Here is a 20,256-nt window from a genome sequence, read left to right as displayed (position 1 = left end):
GGTTGTCTTTTTCTGCATGTGTACATTAAGAATGTACTTTATGAGAAAAGCCTGACGTTCCATGGGGGGGTATTATAATGGCCAATGTGTCACGTGATGGTGGCTTATATGGCAAACATGAGCTTATTTATTAGTATAACAGGGAGAGATAAAAACCAACCACCGCATGTAAGGGTATATTTATTAATTATCTGATGCTACAAAGTAAATCCAGATCCATTTTGATGTGTTCCAGATTTTATGCAGCACTTGTGGTTCACATCTTAGCCACATAACACGCCCCAAAAAATGTCTGATAATGAGTGTAAAACAGTTGTGGTTTGCTGGATGTTAACCTTAAACAAAGAGAGCTGCTCCAACATTACACCACACCAGCGTCCTGTTATTTCCGCTCCGGTGGTGTATTATCCAGAGGGACGGAGCGAAAGGTTTATCAGACACAGACTTCCTTTGCATGCAGCCTATCACCATAATTTAAGCTGGCAGCTAAGACAGCGCTGAGTTTCAGACAGGTAGAAAGGGGCCCGGGCCTGTTACTGGCGATGAGACATAGTATATTTTAACCTTGGATTAGAGACAGTACTTAGATTGTCCTGAAGTGCAGGACTGTTGACAGTTTCTAAAAAGCATTTTTAAACAAATAATTAGACAGCTGCAAAAGATAGAAAAAATAGTTCAATTTGTTCAAAAAGATGCCCTCGGTACAAAGGGATGTATGGAATTAGTAAAAAGTAGAGGTTTTCTTTTTTTGTTCATAAAAAATGTAATGTGTGCTCTTTCCTTATCACAGCTAGCGAAAGACAAAGAGCGTCTGCAAGCCATGATGACGCACCTTCATGTCAAGTCCACGGAGCCCAAAGCCACCCCACAGCCGGTGAGCAGCAACCCTGTCATACGTCCCACTCTCCCTCTCCCTCTCCCTCCCTCTCTCTCTCTCTCTCTGTCGTCCCTCCCCCATCCTTTTGTTTGTCTTAATTGGCACACATGTATTCATTAATCCCTTCCTCCATCTTCTTATTTATCTGCTAAATAAAAACAGCTGTTCTCTTGAGGGAGGCAGTAAATATTGTTTGGACCACATCTGCTGACATCCGAGATTCAATTTGGTGTCTGGTGATGAACTGAATGCACACACTGTAACAGCCTCAGCAGCAGCACTGGCTGTTTGGGCAGACAGGAAAGATGAGAAAGCACAGGAAAACAGGAGTAAAGCAATAATACAAGACGTTATATTTAATAGTAAAGATTAAATATAACATTTATTTTCAGTGCTTTCCTGTCTGGTAACATAACATATAAGAAACATTTATTAAAATACCAACAACAAATCCATGCCAATGCATGTAGTAAAAAGAGGAAAATAGACTGTTAAAATTAAAGAGTACTACATTGCTAAAGCAATACATTAAAATTGTAATATTTTAAGAAGGGGCTGAAAATAAGATATTATTGATTGATAGCTATGTAGATAGAAGCAGTCTTGGGGAGCAACTAGTAACGTGATTAAATTAAAAATAAATGTAATTATGATCAGTTACAGATACTGAGAAAAGAATTTAATACTTCACTAATCAAACTGATGGTGACATGGTCACATAGGAGTTACATCTGGAGATATCCTTTTTGGTAAATATTTTACATACAGAATAAAACATTCATTCTATTGCTTTGCATCTTTTAGTAGTGCAGGAATACCTTCTTTGGGAATAACATTTTATTTTACCTTTATTGGCCAGTTTTAAACATGTGCTGGAAAACAATCAAATGTAATCACTTACAGTAATTAAAATAGTTACATTACTTATTAATGTTTTAGCTGTGCAACTGCTAATTTGAACCCGATTACACTTTAAAAGTAACATGTCCAGTAACGGATATAAGATTCACGTACTGATTTTGAAAGAAACATTCTATGCACCTGCTGAATGAGAATTTCATACTGATTTTCTATGATCACAAATGCTTCCCTGAGAAACAAATTCAGGGCTGAAATATTCAGGATAGGCTCATCTTGGGCTAACGTGATTTATTTAGGTAGACATTCGGTATAAAAAAAGAATTTTAAATTAAGAGTGTTTGTGCATAAATATCTCAAAAACATTTTTTCCACATTAGATGAAGTTCCAGATGGAATTTAAATGTTGTTGAAGTTGTGTTTTGCATCAAATTGAACCTCACATGGAAGAGTGAACAATGGCAATTTTATTTATTCTGCACATTTCATGACACATAAAGTGCTTTACATTGAAAGACAACAGACAGAAGAAAATACAATTGCATACAATGCATAAACATTCAACCCCAACTTCAACTCCCAGAAAAAGGTGTGAAACCAGCAAAACACAAACAAGTACAAAAATGACTTCCAAATTCCTGTGTAAAAAAAAAAAGTACAATCGTGAAAAATAAGAGAAGAAACAAAAACATCTTATTTTTGCATACAAACAACTGAAAATCTTGGACAAATGTACAAGCAGATCAATTTATTATCTCCCTGACAGATTCCAGACATCATGCTTATCACTCTTAATATATGCCACGCCATAAAGCCTACTGCTTAATCCCTATCCTATAGGGGCAAGGGCTTAACATATGGCATTTAAGTGTCTGCACTGTTTTGTCATGTTTAAGAAGGGGCCTCACAGCACCATATTTCAGTCTGCGTGACAGTTCATTCACAGATCATTTTACTGCAGGGCGTGAATCCGAAATCACATACACAGATGCACAATATATACATGCAGGAGTCTTGTCTCTCAGCGCAGCTTGGAACATTTATTTACAGTCTGAGAGGTGGCAGCTATTGACACGGCAGCATAAAGCGCCCGGAGATGTGGAACGACAAAAGGCTGTCTGTTAAAGCCGCATGTGTCACACATGCTGATCGTGTAGATTGGAGTGCAAAACGAGAGCTCTGACACGGGGACATTTGTGTATGAAAAGTGGTAGGAGCGGCAGATAGCATCTTGAGTTCACTACCTCTCGTCTCTCCCCGGGGCCTGTGAGTATGGCTGTGTCAGAGCTCAGCAGCAACACTCAAGGGGGCAAGCTGGGATTTTTATTCAAATAAATAGACTCCCATTTTTGCAGCGCCACTTTTCCTGCTGCGAGCTGCTGTGAAATGCAATGATAAATACGTTTGGCTTTGGCTGGGCGAGTGGTGGACTTACACAGGTCAGGGCCCCATGGCACCGCTGAGGCTTTAGTGAGATTGCAGCGTCAGAGGTGGACCTCCTTTGAGCAGATGCAGAATCAACGGACTCTCAGAGCTGACACTGTGAAGAAAACAGTTGTGTTCTTCCAGTAATTGCCTGTTCTGCCGTTCTGTGCTGTTGCATTTAATAAAGGCGTGTATAAGTAGCCAACTGTCATAGCAAAGTAGCTGGTTTACATTTAGTTATAATTAAAGACAAACAAAGTGATACTGTGTATGCACGACGTCAAATGAATAGGATTCATTTTGTTCCTCTGAGGTGGATGGGAGCGGGGGAAGATCAAAACAAAATGTGCCACATTAGCGATGCATGTTTCTGTGTGTGTGTGTGTGTGTGTGTGTGTGTGTGTGTGTGTGTGTGTGTGTGTGTGTGTGTGTGTGTGTATGCGTGTGTTTGTATTTGCATCCACGCGTGTGTGTGTGGGTGGGTGTCTGCACTTGGTGTCACTAAGCATTCTTGTCAGAAATCTGACCTTTTACGCCATACATAATTAAGGAGGGACTTTTTGTTTATTTTCTTTAGCAGCTTGCCGAGTCAAAGCCAGTATAATTAGATCACCAATTACCATTTAATTAATTTCAGTCTGAAGTCTCATTTTGTCTAGGCACTGGAGTGAGCCCAAATGGTGAGGCAAACAAAGGCAAGGCTATTACCAGCCTGTCTGGCCTATTGTTGAAGCCTCTCTGTGTTTATGGCCAGGGAATATGGATGAAACATGAAACAAAGCCTGCTAATCCACAGGAAGAGAAGTCAACACCGCAGCCCCGTTCTATTGATAGCATTGTGTCAGAAACACGCGAACTCGAGTGTGATTTATTTAGTTCGTGATTTAGAATAACACGTCTTGTGCTACTGTTGGTGAGGATGCAGACTACATTTGTGCATCCCAGCAGTAATCCAAATTATTTGGGCAGACTCTGCCAGAAAGCCATAGTTCAGCCTCCAAAACATAAATAGACATTGTGAGGACTTGGACACGTCTGTTTAAGTGGGAGCACAAGGAAACAAAAATGTCACTCATTTTAGTAATTCAGTGAGGTCTAATTTTTTTTGGTAAAACATTAAAAATAATAACTTTATTTATAGAGCACACTCCATGCAAAGATGCAGTCCAAAGTGCTAAAAAAATAAGATCTGAACCATACAGCAAAATTTCAACTATGATACCAGTAAGAGTTAACTTAAATGAAAAGCCAAATTTTAAAGATATGTCTTTAAAAAAATGATTTGCTACTCTAAGACCTACGAGGAGGAAGTTCTCCAGTTTGGGGCCTTAAAAACAGAAAGTGGCCTCCCCACATTTCTTGTGGGATACTTCAGGAACTTCTAAAAAAACAAAAAGAACGGGAGTAGTAGATCTCAGAGTTCTTGTTTTGGACTTAAAATTAAAGGCACTTACTGGTGTATGTAGCTTCCAGTTTATGTAAGGCTTTGTAGATTAATAAAAATACTTTAAAATCAGTTCTGAAAGAAACATGTTGTCAATGCTTCTGGGAGTTGAAGGATTATGTGTTTTTTTTTATATCAGTTGGAATTCTGGCTGCACCATTCAGAAATAACTGCAGATTTTCTGAAAGACTTTTTGGGAAGACCAGTAAAAAGAGAGCTGCAGTAATCCCAGCTCCTTGTAATTAAAGCATATATCATCCTTTCAGCATCGTTCTGAGTTAAAAGTAGTCCAATTTTGGCAATATTCCTCAGATAAAAAATTGATGTTTGCGTAACCTCATTAAAGTGGCTGATAAAATTAGGATGAGTCTAAAAATTGCTCTCAGATTTGTAACATGAGCTTTAATTTGTTTGGACAGGCTAGCAGACACTGACTATAGTCTGCCTTTCGGCTTTTTGACATACAAGTAGAAGTTAGAAGTTTTGTGCTCATTTGCTTTAAAAAAGAGCTTTTAAAGAAGTAGGGTTGTCAGGCGAAACAGAGATATATATAGTTGTGTATCATCAGCATAAGGATGAATGACATTATGGTGACTTATCATGTTAAAATGAATAATAATTTTTATATATATATATATATAAAAATTATTATTCATTTTAACATGATAAGTCACCATAATGTCATTCATCCTTATGCTGATGATACACAACTATATATATCTCTGTTTCGCTATGTCTTTATTATGCCAAAGAAGTGATAATAGACTGTAAAATAATTGTACAGGATCTATGCTGCTGTGTACAGTCAGATGTATGTTCACTTTCACCTGTCTGTCCTCACACCCTCCCATCTCCTCCATGACGTTATCATCAGAAATCAGACCTCTGCTCCCTCGTAATCAACAAATGATGTCACTGATGAGATGTGTCCTACCGACACTGCCTCCCTTTCTCCAGCCCTCCTTTTCTCTGTCTTTCTCTCTCCGCTTTCTTTTTCTCACAGTCTGAAGTCATGTTTAATTTGGATACTGGCCTCCTTCGGCAAATTAGCAATTAGAACAATTTTGTGGGAATATGTATATGTGTCATTAGTTTTCCTGCCAATTAATAGCTGGAGCGGGGGGTCAGGCTAGAATTTTCCACTTGACTGCTGCTCCAGTGCGGAGGCTTGGCGCTTGGCTCCGAGCCGCCACAGCTGCTGGAAGCCATGCTATACCTTTGGAGCACTTGCCATAATTAGTTTACCTTGTAGCCATTATTACTTAAATCCCTCCTTCTCCTCAGCACGCCCAACCCATCCACACTTGCAAATATTCTCCACGTAAGGCTGTGCATGCAAATACTGCCAGGCCGTCTTTAGCGCGGCCATCGTGGCCCTGATGATGGAGGTCAGTCAGATACAGTAGTTAATCATCAGATCACCTCCATAAGCAGCTCCTAATTAGAGTCCTCACAATACAATTTCAGCTTGTAATTAGCCCAGATTGGCTTCTTCCTCTGGCTGCCTTATTAGCGGGGCTGCTCAGCGGTAGGTGAGAATCACACTGTCATTTTTCAGAGCTGCTCTGGCCGCCCATCTTCCCTTCTACCACTCATCCCTCACTGGTTACCATGCCTCGGACCCACAGAGGGTGGATGTGGTGGATGGGAGGGGGTGTGGTCCAAACAGGACAAGAAGGACAAAAGATTAAACAAAGGCGGTGAAACAGAAAGCTGGGAACAGACCTGACACGACAGCAAGAGAGAGAGGGAGCAGAGAGCCAAGCGTGAAGAATAGAGGAGGTGGGGAGCAGAGGAGTGGGGCTCCGGGGTTGTTTTCCAAACGTATAGCAAACGTTCATGGAACATCTCAGGGCCCGCCTGCAATTAGAGAAGGAGATATGCATAGTCAATGAGGCGTCTGAGACACAGGGGTAATTAGAGGACTAACCGAGCTCCTGTCTGTCTCTCTGTGTTTCTCTGTTTGTTTGGTTTCCAGCTCAACTTGGTGTCCAACGTCACGTTGTCCAAATCGGCCCCTGAGGCCTCTCCTCCTCTGAGCCTCCCCCAGACCCCCACCACGCCCACAGCACCCCTCACACCACTGTCCCAGACCCACTCCGTCATCACAGCCAACAGCCTCCACAGCGTGGGCCCCATGCGACGGCGCTATTCAGAAAAATACAACATGCCCATCTCTCCAGGTACTGCAAGACGAACACGAATACTCACATCTACCAATACATACATGAAATCTGCCCTGCTAAATAAATGACACACAAACCATTTATATACTGTATATGTATAATGTCACTGGGCAATATGGAGAAAGTCGATATTAGGGGCACCCGGTAGCTCACCAGGTAAATAATAAAAGGAAATACATAAATAAAATATTGCAATATTTTTTAACAAATACCTTAATATTAATAATGTGATGCTATTGTGAGTAAACACAAATAAAACTACTACTTCACTGTAATACAGCCTTTAAAACCAGGAAAAAAATGCTTTGCAACATTCGAAAGATGATATCTAGTCTCATATCACGATATCGCTATAATATCTGTGTATTGCCTAGCCCTAATGTATTTGCACACAGCCATGTAATCGTGCTAATATTTGTGTTTCCTGACACTGACATTTCTGACATCACAGTTGACACCTGATGTGTTTTTTATTCATGCTGACAAAGTTTGTATTTGTTCCTTGTGTGCAGATCTCAGTCAGAACAAAGAGTTTTACATGAATGCAGATGTTAGACCGCCGTTCACGTACGCCTCACTAATAAGACAGGTAAGGACTCTGCTTGTGCTATTTAATGTGTCAGATATTTACCATCCTCCACTCTGCCTAGTCACAGCGAGAAAGACATGCACTCAGCTATTTAGAAAGCCACAAACTACATTTGTTCGGCTTATTTCTCTGCTTCTTCCTTGTTAAATTTTGAATGCAATTTAGACAGAGGGGCAGATTAACCATCTTCAAATGAGTGCAAGAATGCGTCCGGGATTCAAAAAAAAAAAACAGCCACATATGACAATTGCATTTGATTAAGCATTTCAGTGGCTGTGATTATTACCCAAATTCATTTCACACAACAGTAGGGATGAACCTGTTTTAAGATGGCCAGTCAATTATCGGCGGGCCGCAGTAATCTGGGATCTCAGGAATTAATCTGCAGCGGCCATAATTGCCGCCCTGTAATCTGCCTGAGAAATGTTTTCGCTTGCCCTTCATTTACACCCACAAAAGAAAATATATTCAAATCTTCCCGTTTTTCTGAATGAGAAGTGCAGAAGTCTTCCATAAACACTTTACACAGCCGCTTTCTGTGCTGTTTTCCCTCAACAGAGCAAACACAAAACCTGAAAACCTCTTGTGAATTATTGATCGCCCTGTGAAGGGAGACAAAATTGTAAATGTTTGTTTCTGTCACTGTTCCTCATCCAGGCAATCCTCGAATCTCCAGAAAAGCAGCTAACACTAAACGAAATCTACAACTGGTTCACACGAATGTTTGCATATTTTAGGCGCAACGCGGCGACGTGGAAGGTAATTCTGCTGTTTCCTTTCTTTAAACCAGAGGAGAGGGAGGCGTGCTGCTGTTGGGGAGAGTTAAATGATAGCCAGGCATAAATGAACCTTTACCGAAACACATAACAATACTCCACTTATTCTGTCCAAATGAACCACCCTTTAAACAAACAATGGGAACCACAGAGAGGAATATGTGCATTCTTGTAAAAAGAGAGAGAGAAGAAAAATGACATTTTCCTGTAACGTGTTGGGATGTTCTGGGGGTGGGCAGCATGAGTTGAACATAGCGGTGCTCTGCCAGTGACTCCTGGCTGAGCCCCTCACACTCACTTCAGAAGGGAACGCTGTGTCTTCCAGAAACACAAACAAAAACAACAAAAAACAATCCAAAGTCAGAGGAAGTCAGCTTTGAATGAAGTAGATAGTGACTATGTTTACAAGCACACTCATTTTCTAGTATTTTTCAAAAAATGACAGTATTCTGAATTGGATGAGGGTCATGCAAAAACAGCACGTTCTGTTCAGATATTCCAAATAAGGCCTTTTTCTGAATTTAGCCATTTATGGTTAAGATGTGGGATATGCCAATATTATTTGGATTTTAATGGCATTTTTTGGGCATGAATATAGCACATTTGGAATATGCATCTCAATTGGGGTTTTTACTGTCTGGGACACACGGCCTCTTATCTGATAACACTTTGCAATGCTGCTGTAGAAATGCATGCCCAAAAGTAAAGCCCATATTCCCGATCAGAAGGAGAAACACACCTGCTTTTAATCCTTTGAAACCTGGATCAACATCAGTTTTCTCGTGCTACATTCAGATGCCTTTTTCTTCTGAAAACATGGCTTAAAGGGCAATGAGCAGCTTGGCAAGAAATTACCCAAATATTGCTAGAAATTAGGAAAAGATGAAAGAAAATGAAGTAAAAGTAAGTTTGAAAAAAGACATTTAAAAGAGAGAGAGAGAGAGAGAGAGTGAAAATTAATAGAAAATACATTTAAAAAATAAGAAAATAAGAAAAAATGTCCAGGAAGCAAAGTTTTTTGTTTTGCTTTATTTTGTTTTGTTTTTTTTTGGCAAATTTACAGGTAGTTATCGTGTAACTTTTTATTTCAGTTTTTGTAATTTCGACTAATTTTTTGGTTATTGGGCTCATTGCCTCCCTCTCATGTTTTTTAAAGAAATTAAGCCAATTTGCTCAGGTTTCAAGGCGTTAAACTTTATGCAGGACTCTGATATCTACAGGTTTTTGGACATGTACAAATATGACAATACTGACGTTTTCAAGAAGGTGGTTGAGCTAAAACTTTAAAATAATCTTATTTTGATGCAATAAAGGTAAAATGAAAAGCAGCTCAATTGCTCTACTTTTTTATATATTGACATGATAAACAACATGGTAGGCACGTTAATCTGAGTTTTCACAGCTGCATTTATATGGGAATATTTGTGAAATATTAATTTTCATTAACCAAATAAACAGCATAGTTGCATAATTGTCATTGTTAAAATAATGTCAAAAAAATAAATATTTCATACATATAAATGTACTTGATGAAGTGCTGAAAGCCTCATAGCTTTAGCTGATTTGTCTCACTCTCACACACACACACACACACACACACACACTGTACCACCACCCTGCTCCACGCTCCGTCCTCCATCAGCTCTCACATTCACTGACAGCCCCTCCATAGGGGCACATTGGTGTTACAACCACTAGATTCCACAACTCTCTCCACACACACACACACACACACACACACACACACACACAAGCACACACACACACTCACACTCAGTATACACACATGCACTCAGCAGAGCTCCTGCAATAACAAAGGGATGATATATGCAGGTCTGCTTTCATGCCTAAATGATTTGGATTGGACGCTGGCTTTAACTTTTAATAGCTCTTTTTTTTCTCTCATTGTAACGGGGAAATGACCTGAACCTTTTCTACTCACTGAATATCTCACTGATCAGAAAAGCTTTGTGAATGATAAGAAAAAAAAGAGGATGTCACTAACTCTATTACCATGGAAACGGAGAAATATTTATGTGTTGTTTAAAACTTCAGGGCCATTCACTGCCAATAACACTGTGCTTTATTTATTGTTTTCATTCAGGTTTCATCCAGTGCCTGTCTAAATATTTCTTCTTTGATATTAAATAATTTTTTTTCTTCTCTCCATGCAGACATGTTGTACTGTACTGATAGCAACCTTTTTCTTTCTCTCTTTGTGTTTTTTTTTTTTTTTTCTTTACACCAACTGCAGAATGCAGTCCGGCATAATCTTAGTCTTCACAAGTGTTTTGTGCGAGTAGAAAACGTAAAAGGGGCTGTGTGGACAGTGGACGAAATAGAGTTCCAAAAGAGACGGCCTCAAAAGATCAGTGGGTAGGTTTGGCCCTCTCCAGCGTCTGTGTCACTGATGGGAAGAGGCTGCTGCTGCTCCATCTCATTGTCTGTGTGCCATAATGTCCAAAGTCCCCGCTTGCTTTGGCGTGCTCCCCTTCATGCTTTAAGAAGCCTTTTGGTGATGCCTCATAACCCACAATGGCTTATTTTGATCATCACCCTCTCCCCCTTCCTCCCTGTGTCTGTCTGTCTGTATGTGTGCCCGTCTTCTGTCTGTCCTGTCCATCACTGCATCTGCATCTGGCTGTCCGCCCTCCCTGCTCCTCCTCCCCTCCGCTGCTTTCCCAGGGTGCCATTCGCACCAACCTTTCCCTGCATAAGTGCTTTGTGAGAGTAGAGGATGAGTTTGGGTCCTTTTGGACTGTTGATGATGAGGAGTTTAAGCGCGGCCGCCACATACAGCGAGGCCGTCCTCGGAAATACGCCGCTGATGAGAACTTTGACGAGCTGCTCGTACAGTAAGCACTTCCGCCTGCAAATGCAAAGCTCCAGAGGGCTCCACCTGCATGCTCCCCCCTCTCCCTCCTCGGTGTTGTCATCATGCTTTTTGTGTTTAGCTTCATGCATCACGCTTCCATCAACCTGTTCTTCCTTCTCAAAGTGTTGCAGCTAGTTGTGTGGTATTGTCAAGTGATTGAGCATCTTAGAGCTGTAGCCACATTACCACGCCTGTAAATGTGTTTAGTTCTTATACAAAGTGCATTGATTTCTCTTTATGAAATAAGATACTGTAGCTGAGGAATGCATGCGAGCTGAGACACAAGTCTGCGGTCGTAATTGAATTTTTGTCCGTTTGCAGAAGTCCAGCCTTAGTGAAGAACATTCAGACCAGCTTGGGCTATGGTCCGACCCTCTCTGCTGCCTTCCAGGTAAAGAGTGACCTCATCTTTAGCAGCCTCGCTCGGAACTTTTTAAAGAAAGTAAATCATAAAAGTTTCTCTCCGTCTCGTATGCCTGGCCGCCTCCTCTTTGTTTTTAAGGGGTTGTACCGGTGTGAAAAGAGTGATAGGCATGTGAGAAAGTGCTGACAACTCTCTTCCGTTTCACATTTAATGCTCCGGGCTTTGCTTTTCAGGCTTCAATGGCAGAAAACAACATACCTCTATACACTACTGCTTCCATTGGAAGTCCCACCCTCAACTCGCTGGCTAACGCCATCCGCGAGGAGATGAATGGAGCGATGGACCATGGAAACAGCAACGGCAGTGACAGCAGCCCGGGACGCTCGCCCCTGCCAGCTATGTGAGTGGCATGCACGCTTTCTGTCTCAGCCGCAATCTTTATAAGAAGAGAGGCAAAGAGTTTCAGATGCAGCTCTAAATGGATTCAAATGATTTCAGTGCCCACCCAAAATGCTCCAAAGTGACCTAATACATGGCATCAGATGAAAGAGAAACAATGAGGACAATAAATAAAGTGAAGAGGGGAGATATTGGAGTGGTGTGTGTGGGGGTCATGGCCAAAGCTGTGGCGGGCCTCCCTGCCGAAAAGGAAACTCCACCTTTTTGGAAGGGAAGAAAAAGAACCGGAGCCCCTCTGTTATTTCAACAGCGAGTTTATGAACTCCGCTTTATGTGTCCTGCTGTCTGTCTGAGTCCCGCCATAATCAGCATTCCAATTTAGTTAAAATATTTACAAAATGCCAGAGCGCAGAGTGACAGAGCTGCTGGCTTGGACGGAAACGCAAGCCTGTAACACATTCAGTGAAAACGCCTCTGAGCCCTGCTGAAAGAAAAAACAACACAAAAGCATAATTAGTCTGGAGGACATCATCCAAGATTCTCATGTAGGAAAGTTGCGGTCGGCCTGGAAACCGCAGCTCCCCGTTCACTTGTTGTATAGGAGTGTCTGCTAAGTTGTTTGAAGCCTAAAATAATACAGCACACGCTGCATCGTTTCCAGATGTGGGGGCAGACCACCGATGCGCGGCGCGGGTAGACTCGGGGATGGCCTCCTGAAATGTCTGAGCTTGGGGGAAATTGTGCCTGAAAACAAAAAAAAAGGTGCAGTAATGAGCTCCTGGCCAAATGGAGGAAAGTGCCATCCCTAATCATTGTGAACATAGCTCTGAGCGTGGCTGTGGAACAGGAAAGGCAGAGACAGGATGGGTGTGCTGGCCTAAAGGCAGCCTGCTTCTCCCTCTGCCCCTCTGCTTCTATCTTTAGGCTGATGGAGCTCACAAACTCTCGCTCCATAATTATGTCTATAAGCACAAAATGAGTTAAATCTGTTTTCTTTTGCTTTTAAAGAACTTCTCTTATTAACAAAACATATCCACTGATGCACGCCTACAGATGGAGCTTTAAAGGTCCCATTTAGTAAAAAGTCAGATTTCCATGTGTTATTTAATATAAAGCAGGTGTAGGTGCTGTATAAATACTGCAAGAGTATCAAAACGCTCAACCCACAGAGAACTGCACTGTTCAAAAACTCTGCTCTGTTATTTTTTGTGATGTCACAAAAAATAGGCCACTATATAGACCAAATCACAATGATTATTTCAAGTAACTTCCAGGTATAAAACCACCACGTCAAATACATAAAGTCAACCACTGCATCACTTGATTAGTTTTTAGCCTGATAAAAAAGGCCCACCTAAAAATAATTCAATATTAGTTTTGGTGTATGTTATATTTAGCGTGTTTTCACATTTTCTCACAACTGTTTAATTCCCTGTTTGAAAACAAGTCATCTCAAAGCCACCCGACTCTATCAGCTATCGTGTAAGGCAAAGCCATGAAAATATTCAAATGTAGTGTACAATTAGAACTAAGTTATCTCAACTTGCCTGCTAAAATTTAGCTAATTTAAAATTTTAAGGAAGCCTGGATACTATATTTCTAAGTTAAAACAATCACATTCTTAAAAAAAAAAAATACTGTCAGGGCTGCCTCAAAATTTTAAGTTGTATGAATTTGAGAAGTTGGGGTAATTTTGTGATTTTTCAACTTAACTTCTCAAATTCAGTCAACTTAAAAATTTAAGGCAGCACCTAAACTGACTTTTTTGTGCATATCTTCGCAATTCAAAATGGTTTCCTACTCAGAAGTGAGTGTTATTAGCACAATTCAGTCTTTAAACCCATTAAAAATTTAACCTAAAAATATATAACTGGGGCCCTCCGTATTAGCTTTTGGAATGTTTTGCAGTGTATGTGACAAATGGAGCGTTTCACAGAGATAGTGATTACAGGTATATTCAGGCAGACAGTGTGAGAAAAATACAGTGTTTTTTGAAAATTAAAGCATGTAAACGTGTTCTAGCAGACGCCCAGAATAAAAATATGAACCCAAAAATAAGCACAATATGGGACCTTTAAATGCAGCATACAGTAGCACCATACATCGCACCAAGTCTCCTCCTGCTTGGGGAAGGAGCACATGTTTTACAATGATGCTTTGGCTCCAAATACAAGTTGATCACCACTGTTCACTGTGTAACATGTGTTTCCCACGTGCCGGTGTGCTGCTGGTCGACAGCTTTGCGAAGAAACCGGAGCACTTCTCTTGTGTTAAACAGCCAGACGAGAGTCAGGTATCCAGAGAAGGCTAATTATGAGCAAAGTGTAGAATCAGCATGCAGTTCAATAGCATAATAATAACAATTTCATGTCTGCCCCGCAGCCACAGAGTCAGACCTGAGGCAACGGCACTTGTGGAGTTACTTTGATGTGAAATGATAGAAAAGCTGACTTTACTTTTTCCCCTTTTTATAATTCACACAAAAAATATGTCAGCTCATTAGCATATCTCCATCACATTAGCTGCAAATCACACAAGACATCCCGGTGTGAATAAATCAAAACGCAGAGCTTTCGGCTGATGAAGAATGTGCCAGTTGTCCCTTGTTGTTGTAGTAAATGAGCCCGGTGCCTCATCCTGACACCGCTCTACCTCCACTACAGCAGCCTGGCACCGCGGGTTACAGCGCCGAGTCCCCTGCAGCTGCTCATAATGTTTTTCTTTTTTTCCCCTCCCTGCCACCGCCAGGCCCTCCTCTCCCCCTCTGCTTTATTCCTGCTCTGTTTCTGTAATGAGAAATTTGGCAGATCTCATCTCTTTAGTGGCTCTTTCGCCCAGGCTGTGAGCTGGGGGGGCTCATGTTTTTGCCTTGTTTACAAGTGACAGCGTTATTATTCTCATAAGGGCTCTGTTTCTTATCACAGTGTTGTGGCGAAACGCGCCGCCGCTGCTCTCCTCGCGCGCCTTTCCTGCCAGGCGCTTTTCTTCCCTTATTGACACTCGCTTGAAAATATGCATTAATTCTGGAGTTTAAAGCATGTACGGCGGTGTCTGGTCGCTGTGTTTGCTTGAAGTTGATTAATGATAGAAGCCGGCTCGGGGTCGTCCTCTGGAGACCCGCCTCGCAGGTTGTGCATGTTAACGAGCAGGAAGGGGAACACACAGCGCGCCGCTGATCCTCCGCCACCAGGAGGCTGACAACGGCAGCCCACTCGCTCCGCAGAGTCCATTCTCTCCTCTCCTCGTCTCACGTTGTTAATCTTCCTCATTTATCAATTCTAAGTGAATACCCTGTTGTCGGTTGCCATGAAAATAAAAAGCCTGCAGCTTTGCCGGGATTGGAAAACCTCAAAAGAAAGCTGAAATTATCATCAGCGCCAGTGAGGGCCCCCACTCACAGCCTCATTGAAGCCAGACATTTGTTTTTGTTCCCCTGCTTCTTTCTTTATAAACAGAATCAGCACAGGTCGTTTTGTGTTTGAAAGGTTATAAAAAATAAAAAAACTGAAGAAAGTAAGGAGCCATATTAAATTTTTGCTCTGCTCTCGTTAGGCATCACATCAGCGTTAAGGAGGAACCACTGGACCCCGAAGACCACGAAGGGCCCCTCTCACTGGTAACGACCGCCAATCACAGTCCGGATTTTGATCACCACAGAGATTACGATGACGACCAGGGCCACGACGACATGCTGTAAGGCTAGTGCTGCCCGCCCCGCCGCCCCTTTTCCTTTTTGCCCCCCTCCCCCCCCAGCCTCAGAGGCAGAGGCAGTCTGGGTCATCTGGGAAACGCTCAGATAACAAACACTGAACTGCAGTCTCAGCCACTGATGATGACAGCTCTCAAATGTCTCCGAGTTGAACTTTTTTAGTGCCATTACAACATAGCAAAAACACGAAAAACCCCACATGAGGATTTTTTTTTCCTGATTACTTTTGATTTAAGCTTAATTTCTACTCATGTGTGGGATGTTTGGTACGGAGTGGGGGGGGGGGGGGGCGTTTGGAGATCCTTGCCGTGCAGCCAGGATGGACTGCACCCAGCGGACTGCAAGAGAGGGGTCGTGTCTCTACACCCCCCTCCCCCCTCCTCGTCCTCCGCTCTCCCTCCCTCTCTCTCACACGTCTGACCACAAACTCAAGAGAGAGAGCGAGAGTGACTGACATTTAATTTGCTACGGAGCGAGCGCGGACTTCTGTTCATTGTCACTGCCTTCAACACTTCTCATTGGTTTCCATCAGTAGTGGGAGGGATGTTTTTATTTGGGTGTATTTTTTGTCAATGTTGGGGATGTGAGAGGGTCTAAAATATCAACATAATGTGTCTTTTTTTCCATTCGATGCTGTTATTGATGTCTTTGTTTTTATGATTTTCTTTAAACTGATCAGACCTCATGCCCATGCTGTGGAGATTCTGTGTGGTCAGCACTTGATGATGAATGTTTATGATTTCTTTTCATGTTGTTCTTTTTAAAAACACACACACACACACACACACACACACACACACACACACGAAGCAGAATGTCACATACCAAGTAATGTTTTTCTGTCATTTATTCCACCATCTTCAAAAAAAAGTCACCACTCTGACGTGTAGCCGCCCCCTCCCTCCTCCCCCTCCCCCTCCTCCTGCTCATGAAGTCCATTGGCAATGCACTACTCGTAATGAAGGCTCTCTCCACGCATCAATGAAGTTTAATTTAAGATGCGAATGAATGACAGAGAAATCATGCAGGTTATGATTTATCCTTATGAAATTATACTTTAAAACAGCCCCCCTCACGGCAGAGCATGTCGAGCCGCAACAGAATTTCTGATCACCCACAAGCTCTTTTTTTTTTTTTTTTTTTTTAGAAAAAAAAAGCAAAATGAAAATGTCAGGTGTGCGCCGGAGAGATAATGATTTAGACCAACTAATTGTGATTCCTGAACACAGCCGCAATCAAACGCGTCTGCTTTTCCACGCCGTAATTTTCATTCACAGATAAACGTGCATTCCCTGTCGCTTTATTTGTGTCTTGCGCATGACCGGTTTTATGGTTTTTTTGGGGGGGTTTTTTGTAGCCCGGGGTTGGAAATTGCACACCGGGTATTTTTTCTTTTAACGAAAGACTCGCAATAAGACGGTAACATTGCACATTCCATTCCAGCATTTGACAGCCATTATAAAGGGCCCAAACGTTTAGGGAGCTGTGGATTCCTCGACGTTCAATGTCCAAAAAGCCAATAGTCATATTCCTGCAGCGTTGAACCGAGTGGAATCCATGTGTGTTTTTTTGTGCTGCAGCAGCAAATATTCCAGCTTTGGTAGGGAGGTAAATTTGATCACAATTTCAAGACTGCAATCAACCACTTTTTATTTATTAATATTATTATTTTATGTTTTATTTGGCTTTTTTTGTTTTATGTGTTTGAATATCTTGTTCTGTGACAACCAAAGATAACGTCAATGATGTGTGTTCCATGCAATAGCAGATAAGGCCAAATATCTCCCCTCCATCCTCTCCCATTGGACGATCTCAGCAGCTGCGATCACCGGTGGCAGATCGAATCGAGGGAAACGCTCCTCAAACTGGTGTTTTCATTCACTTTTTTTTCTTTTCATATAAACCAAAGGGGGTGTCTCGAACAGGACAGCTGCAGTCACGTTTGCAGTGACCAAAACTGAACGGGAGGCGCTGACAGTCTGACTACACGATGACCAAATTAGGGAAACTTTTTTTTTTTTGCCAGTGAGTGGAAAAGGGAGCTTTTTTTTGTCAGGAGCAGATTTGTGTGCAACATAAAGTGTATGTAGATTTAAAAAAAGTGGTAAATGAGAAAAGCTTTTTGCAGAGAACAATGTGAAACGGATTCTATACTTCAACTGGACCACACCATGATTTCTTTTATTCCTTATTGTATCCTTTGAAATGATTGTATGCCACTTTTTAGGGTTTTTTGGCGTCTTTCCTGGGCAAGACTTTATGATTGTGTTCTTAGTTTTCTGTCAACTTATTACTTTTTATATTAAAAAAACACTCCTGTCAACTAATAAGCTGGGTACAAGGTACTTTATGGCAGTTATTGTTATTATATTTTGTTAAGTTCACAGCTCATTAACTACAAAAAAGGAAAAAAAAGGGCAATCTGTGGTTTCCAGAAGTTGTATTTAATATCCAGGCAGCTGTGGGATGGGTCAGTTCCAGCCGTGCTAGGATCGTGAGAACAGGGCCGAGCTCATCCACAACCCCCCCCCCCAGTCATCTGGCTGGTTTGTTTGGTATTCGCAAAAAAAGGAGGAAAAGCGCTGGTAGATTAGAACATTCTCAGCATGTGTAGCTTGACATTACTAAAGATAACAGCATGAGAAAACCGTTTGTACGCATACCTCAGTTCAAACCTATAGGGAATGATTCAATTAAACCAGAAAATAAACAAACATTTCACTCAGTTGCACTTAGTTGTACGTCTTGCATGTGTAGTCTGATATTGTAGAGAGAAAACTACAAAAAGAAAAAAATGAAATTAGAGCTTGTTTATCTTAAAGCTTTCATCCTTTTTTTTTTTTTTTTTTTTTTTTTTGCCAAACCAATCCAAACCTCAGGCCTTTTGTTCATGGAAACATCACCCAGCTGTGTGTGGCACCATTCATCCTGTCAAAGTCTCTGATGGGTTGTTTTAAGGGCGTTCCAATATTAGGTTGTACATACATGTCGGTATAGCCTTTGTCTTTTTTCCTCTCTCTCTCTCTCTCTCTCTCTCTCCTTTTTTTTTAAAGATCAAAAAAATACATTTGTGTTATGATGTTTGCTTTATCGCTTTGTATTAACTATGAAATAGCTATGAGAAAAAAACTGCTGTATGTATTGGAATAGCAAACTGTGCTGCAAATGTATTTTACTTAGTAATCCTTGCTTTAAAAAAAAGAAATGAAAAAGAAAAAAAAATCACATCATCCACGCAGACATCTGGGTGAGCTGGGCAGGGGCAGGCTGGGGGGTGGGAGGGAGCGGGTGGGGGATTATCCCCGATTTTGGATTTTAAACTGTAATATAGAAAACAGACTTTTCTCTGTTATCATTGACCTAAGCATTTTGTACAGATTTTTTTCTCCCTCTTTGTGTTAAGCTGTTTTTTGATACTTCCTTTTGATGGTCCAACCACTGCCTTCTGTGGCTGTATGTTAAAGATTACTGCTCGGAGGAAAAGGGCAGACAGGTATATTTCCTCTACGAGACGGAGATATCATGCATGACTAATCCCAGGGTCACAGAGATGAGGGGGGGCGGGCGGGCGGGATATGTTTTAAGTGGTCAGTAATAATATAAGGGTGTATCAATCTAATGATATTTTATATGAAATTAATAGGAAAAAGAAAAAAATATGCAGTGCCAAGATGTAAAGAATATTGTTAAATGCTGTTTCTTTTTTTTTGTTTTCACTCACACATCAAAGATGTGTCCTTCTCATCCATGTCATGTAGGTAAAAAACACTTTTTTTGTTATGGCATCAAGATATTTATATTTTTATCTCAAGGGTCATTGTAAATGAGTCAAACCAAGCACAGCAGGCAGGTCAAAGGTTAGACGCTGATGGAGACTTCCTGCAAACTGTGGCCGCGTGGCATCAGACCCCCCCCAAACATCGCACACCGGCACCCGAGCTTAAAAAAAAGAAAAAAAAAGACGCCATTGTTTCATCCATCACCAACCATCCAGCCCGCTGTCATTCCGTCCCCCTCTCTCGCTCCCTCTCTCACAAACCGCGCTTTCTCCAGATGGAGGGGGGAGGAAGGGGGGGGGGGGGGGGGGGGGGGGGGGGGCAGCCCAGGAGCTGTCACGGTGCTCTCATCCTGCAGCAGCTTTTCTTTCTCTTTTCTTTGAAGATGTACTCTGTAGTTTCTTTTTCCTGTTTTTTTTTTTTTTTTTATTCATAGAGAAATATTATTGCTCATCACTTCCATCAGTCTGTAACCTCCTCATCATTCCTCGTCTGTTGGATGCAGACCACTCTGTTGTAGTCAGTGGCGATGACTGACGTGAGCATTCTAAACATGCAATAAAATGCTGGTTGTTCAGATCCGTTCGCTCCAAGTCTCTCTTTCTGTCTGTTGTTGTGCTGCGTGGCAACACAGAGCTGCATGTTCTGGCTGTGTTACAGTCAGCCAGGCTGTCTGCACGTATCACACACTGAAATTTCATGTTTTTTTTAAAGGTAATTTCTATCCAAATTTTAGACAGATTTTTTTTTTAACCTTTTTCTTAGTCAAGCATTGAAGGTAAGTGTAAAGGTGAGTATTATATGGTCCTGTGCAGAGGGAGATTTATGTAGAAATATGGCTATTAAAGTGAGTTCATCTACATTTTGCCAACAGGTAAGTGGAAGTATAAAGTATATTATTAGGTTCAGGAATTTGGACTTTTTAATGCAGCAGAGATGTTTATGGTAATTGAGAATATAAGAATATTTAATAACTTT

General features: G+C 41.4%; 1 protein-coding gene across 5 annotated transcripts in view; it reads left to right on the top strand.

The window, feature by feature from the left end:
• The window catches only part of foxp1b (forkhead box P1b), a 206,391-nt gene extending 186,987 nt beyond the window's left edge, over positions 1 to 19,404 (top strand). For 4 of the 5 annotated variants that reach the window (XM_042499118.1, XM_042499110.1, XM_042499102.1 and 1 more), the window contains 8 exons: positions 791 to 874; positions 6,583 to 6,787; positions 7,303 to 7,379; positions 8,037 to 8,138; positions 10,410 to 10,531; positions 11,352 to 11,421; positions 11,628 to 11,794; positions 15,346 to 19,404. In XM_042499118.1, the coding sequence (XP_042355052.1) occupies positions 791 to 874; positions 6,583 to 6,787; positions 7,303 to 7,379; positions 8,037 to 8,138; positions 10,410 to 10,531; positions 11,352 to 11,421; positions 11,628 to 11,794; positions 15,346 to 15,490 (972 nt within the window). In that variant the 3' untranslated portion in view covers positions 15,491 to 19,404. Of the gene's footprint in view, positions 1 to 790; positions 875 to 6,582; positions 6,788 to 7,302; positions 7,380 to 8,036; positions 8,139 to 10,409; positions 10,532 to 10,840; positions 11,239 to 11,351; positions 11,422 to 11,627; positions 11,795 to 15,345 lie in introns of those variants that run through there. The other variant, XM_042499136.1, reaches the window with a different exon arrangement.
• The last annotated feature ends 852 nt before the right edge of the window (positions 19,405 to 20,256 follow it).

The sequence above is a fragment of the Plectropomus leopardus genome, chromosome 2, assembly GCF_008729295.1.
Source record: "Plectropomus leopardus isolate mb chromosome 2, YSFRI_Pleo_2.0, whole genome shotgun sequence".
Classification (NCBI taxonomy): Eukaryota; Metazoa; Chordata; class Actinopteri; order Perciformes; family Serranidae; genus Plectropomus; species Plectropomus leopardus.
Note: the sequence above shows the minus strand (reverse complement) of the source record. Positions and strands in the feature narration are given on the sequence as shown.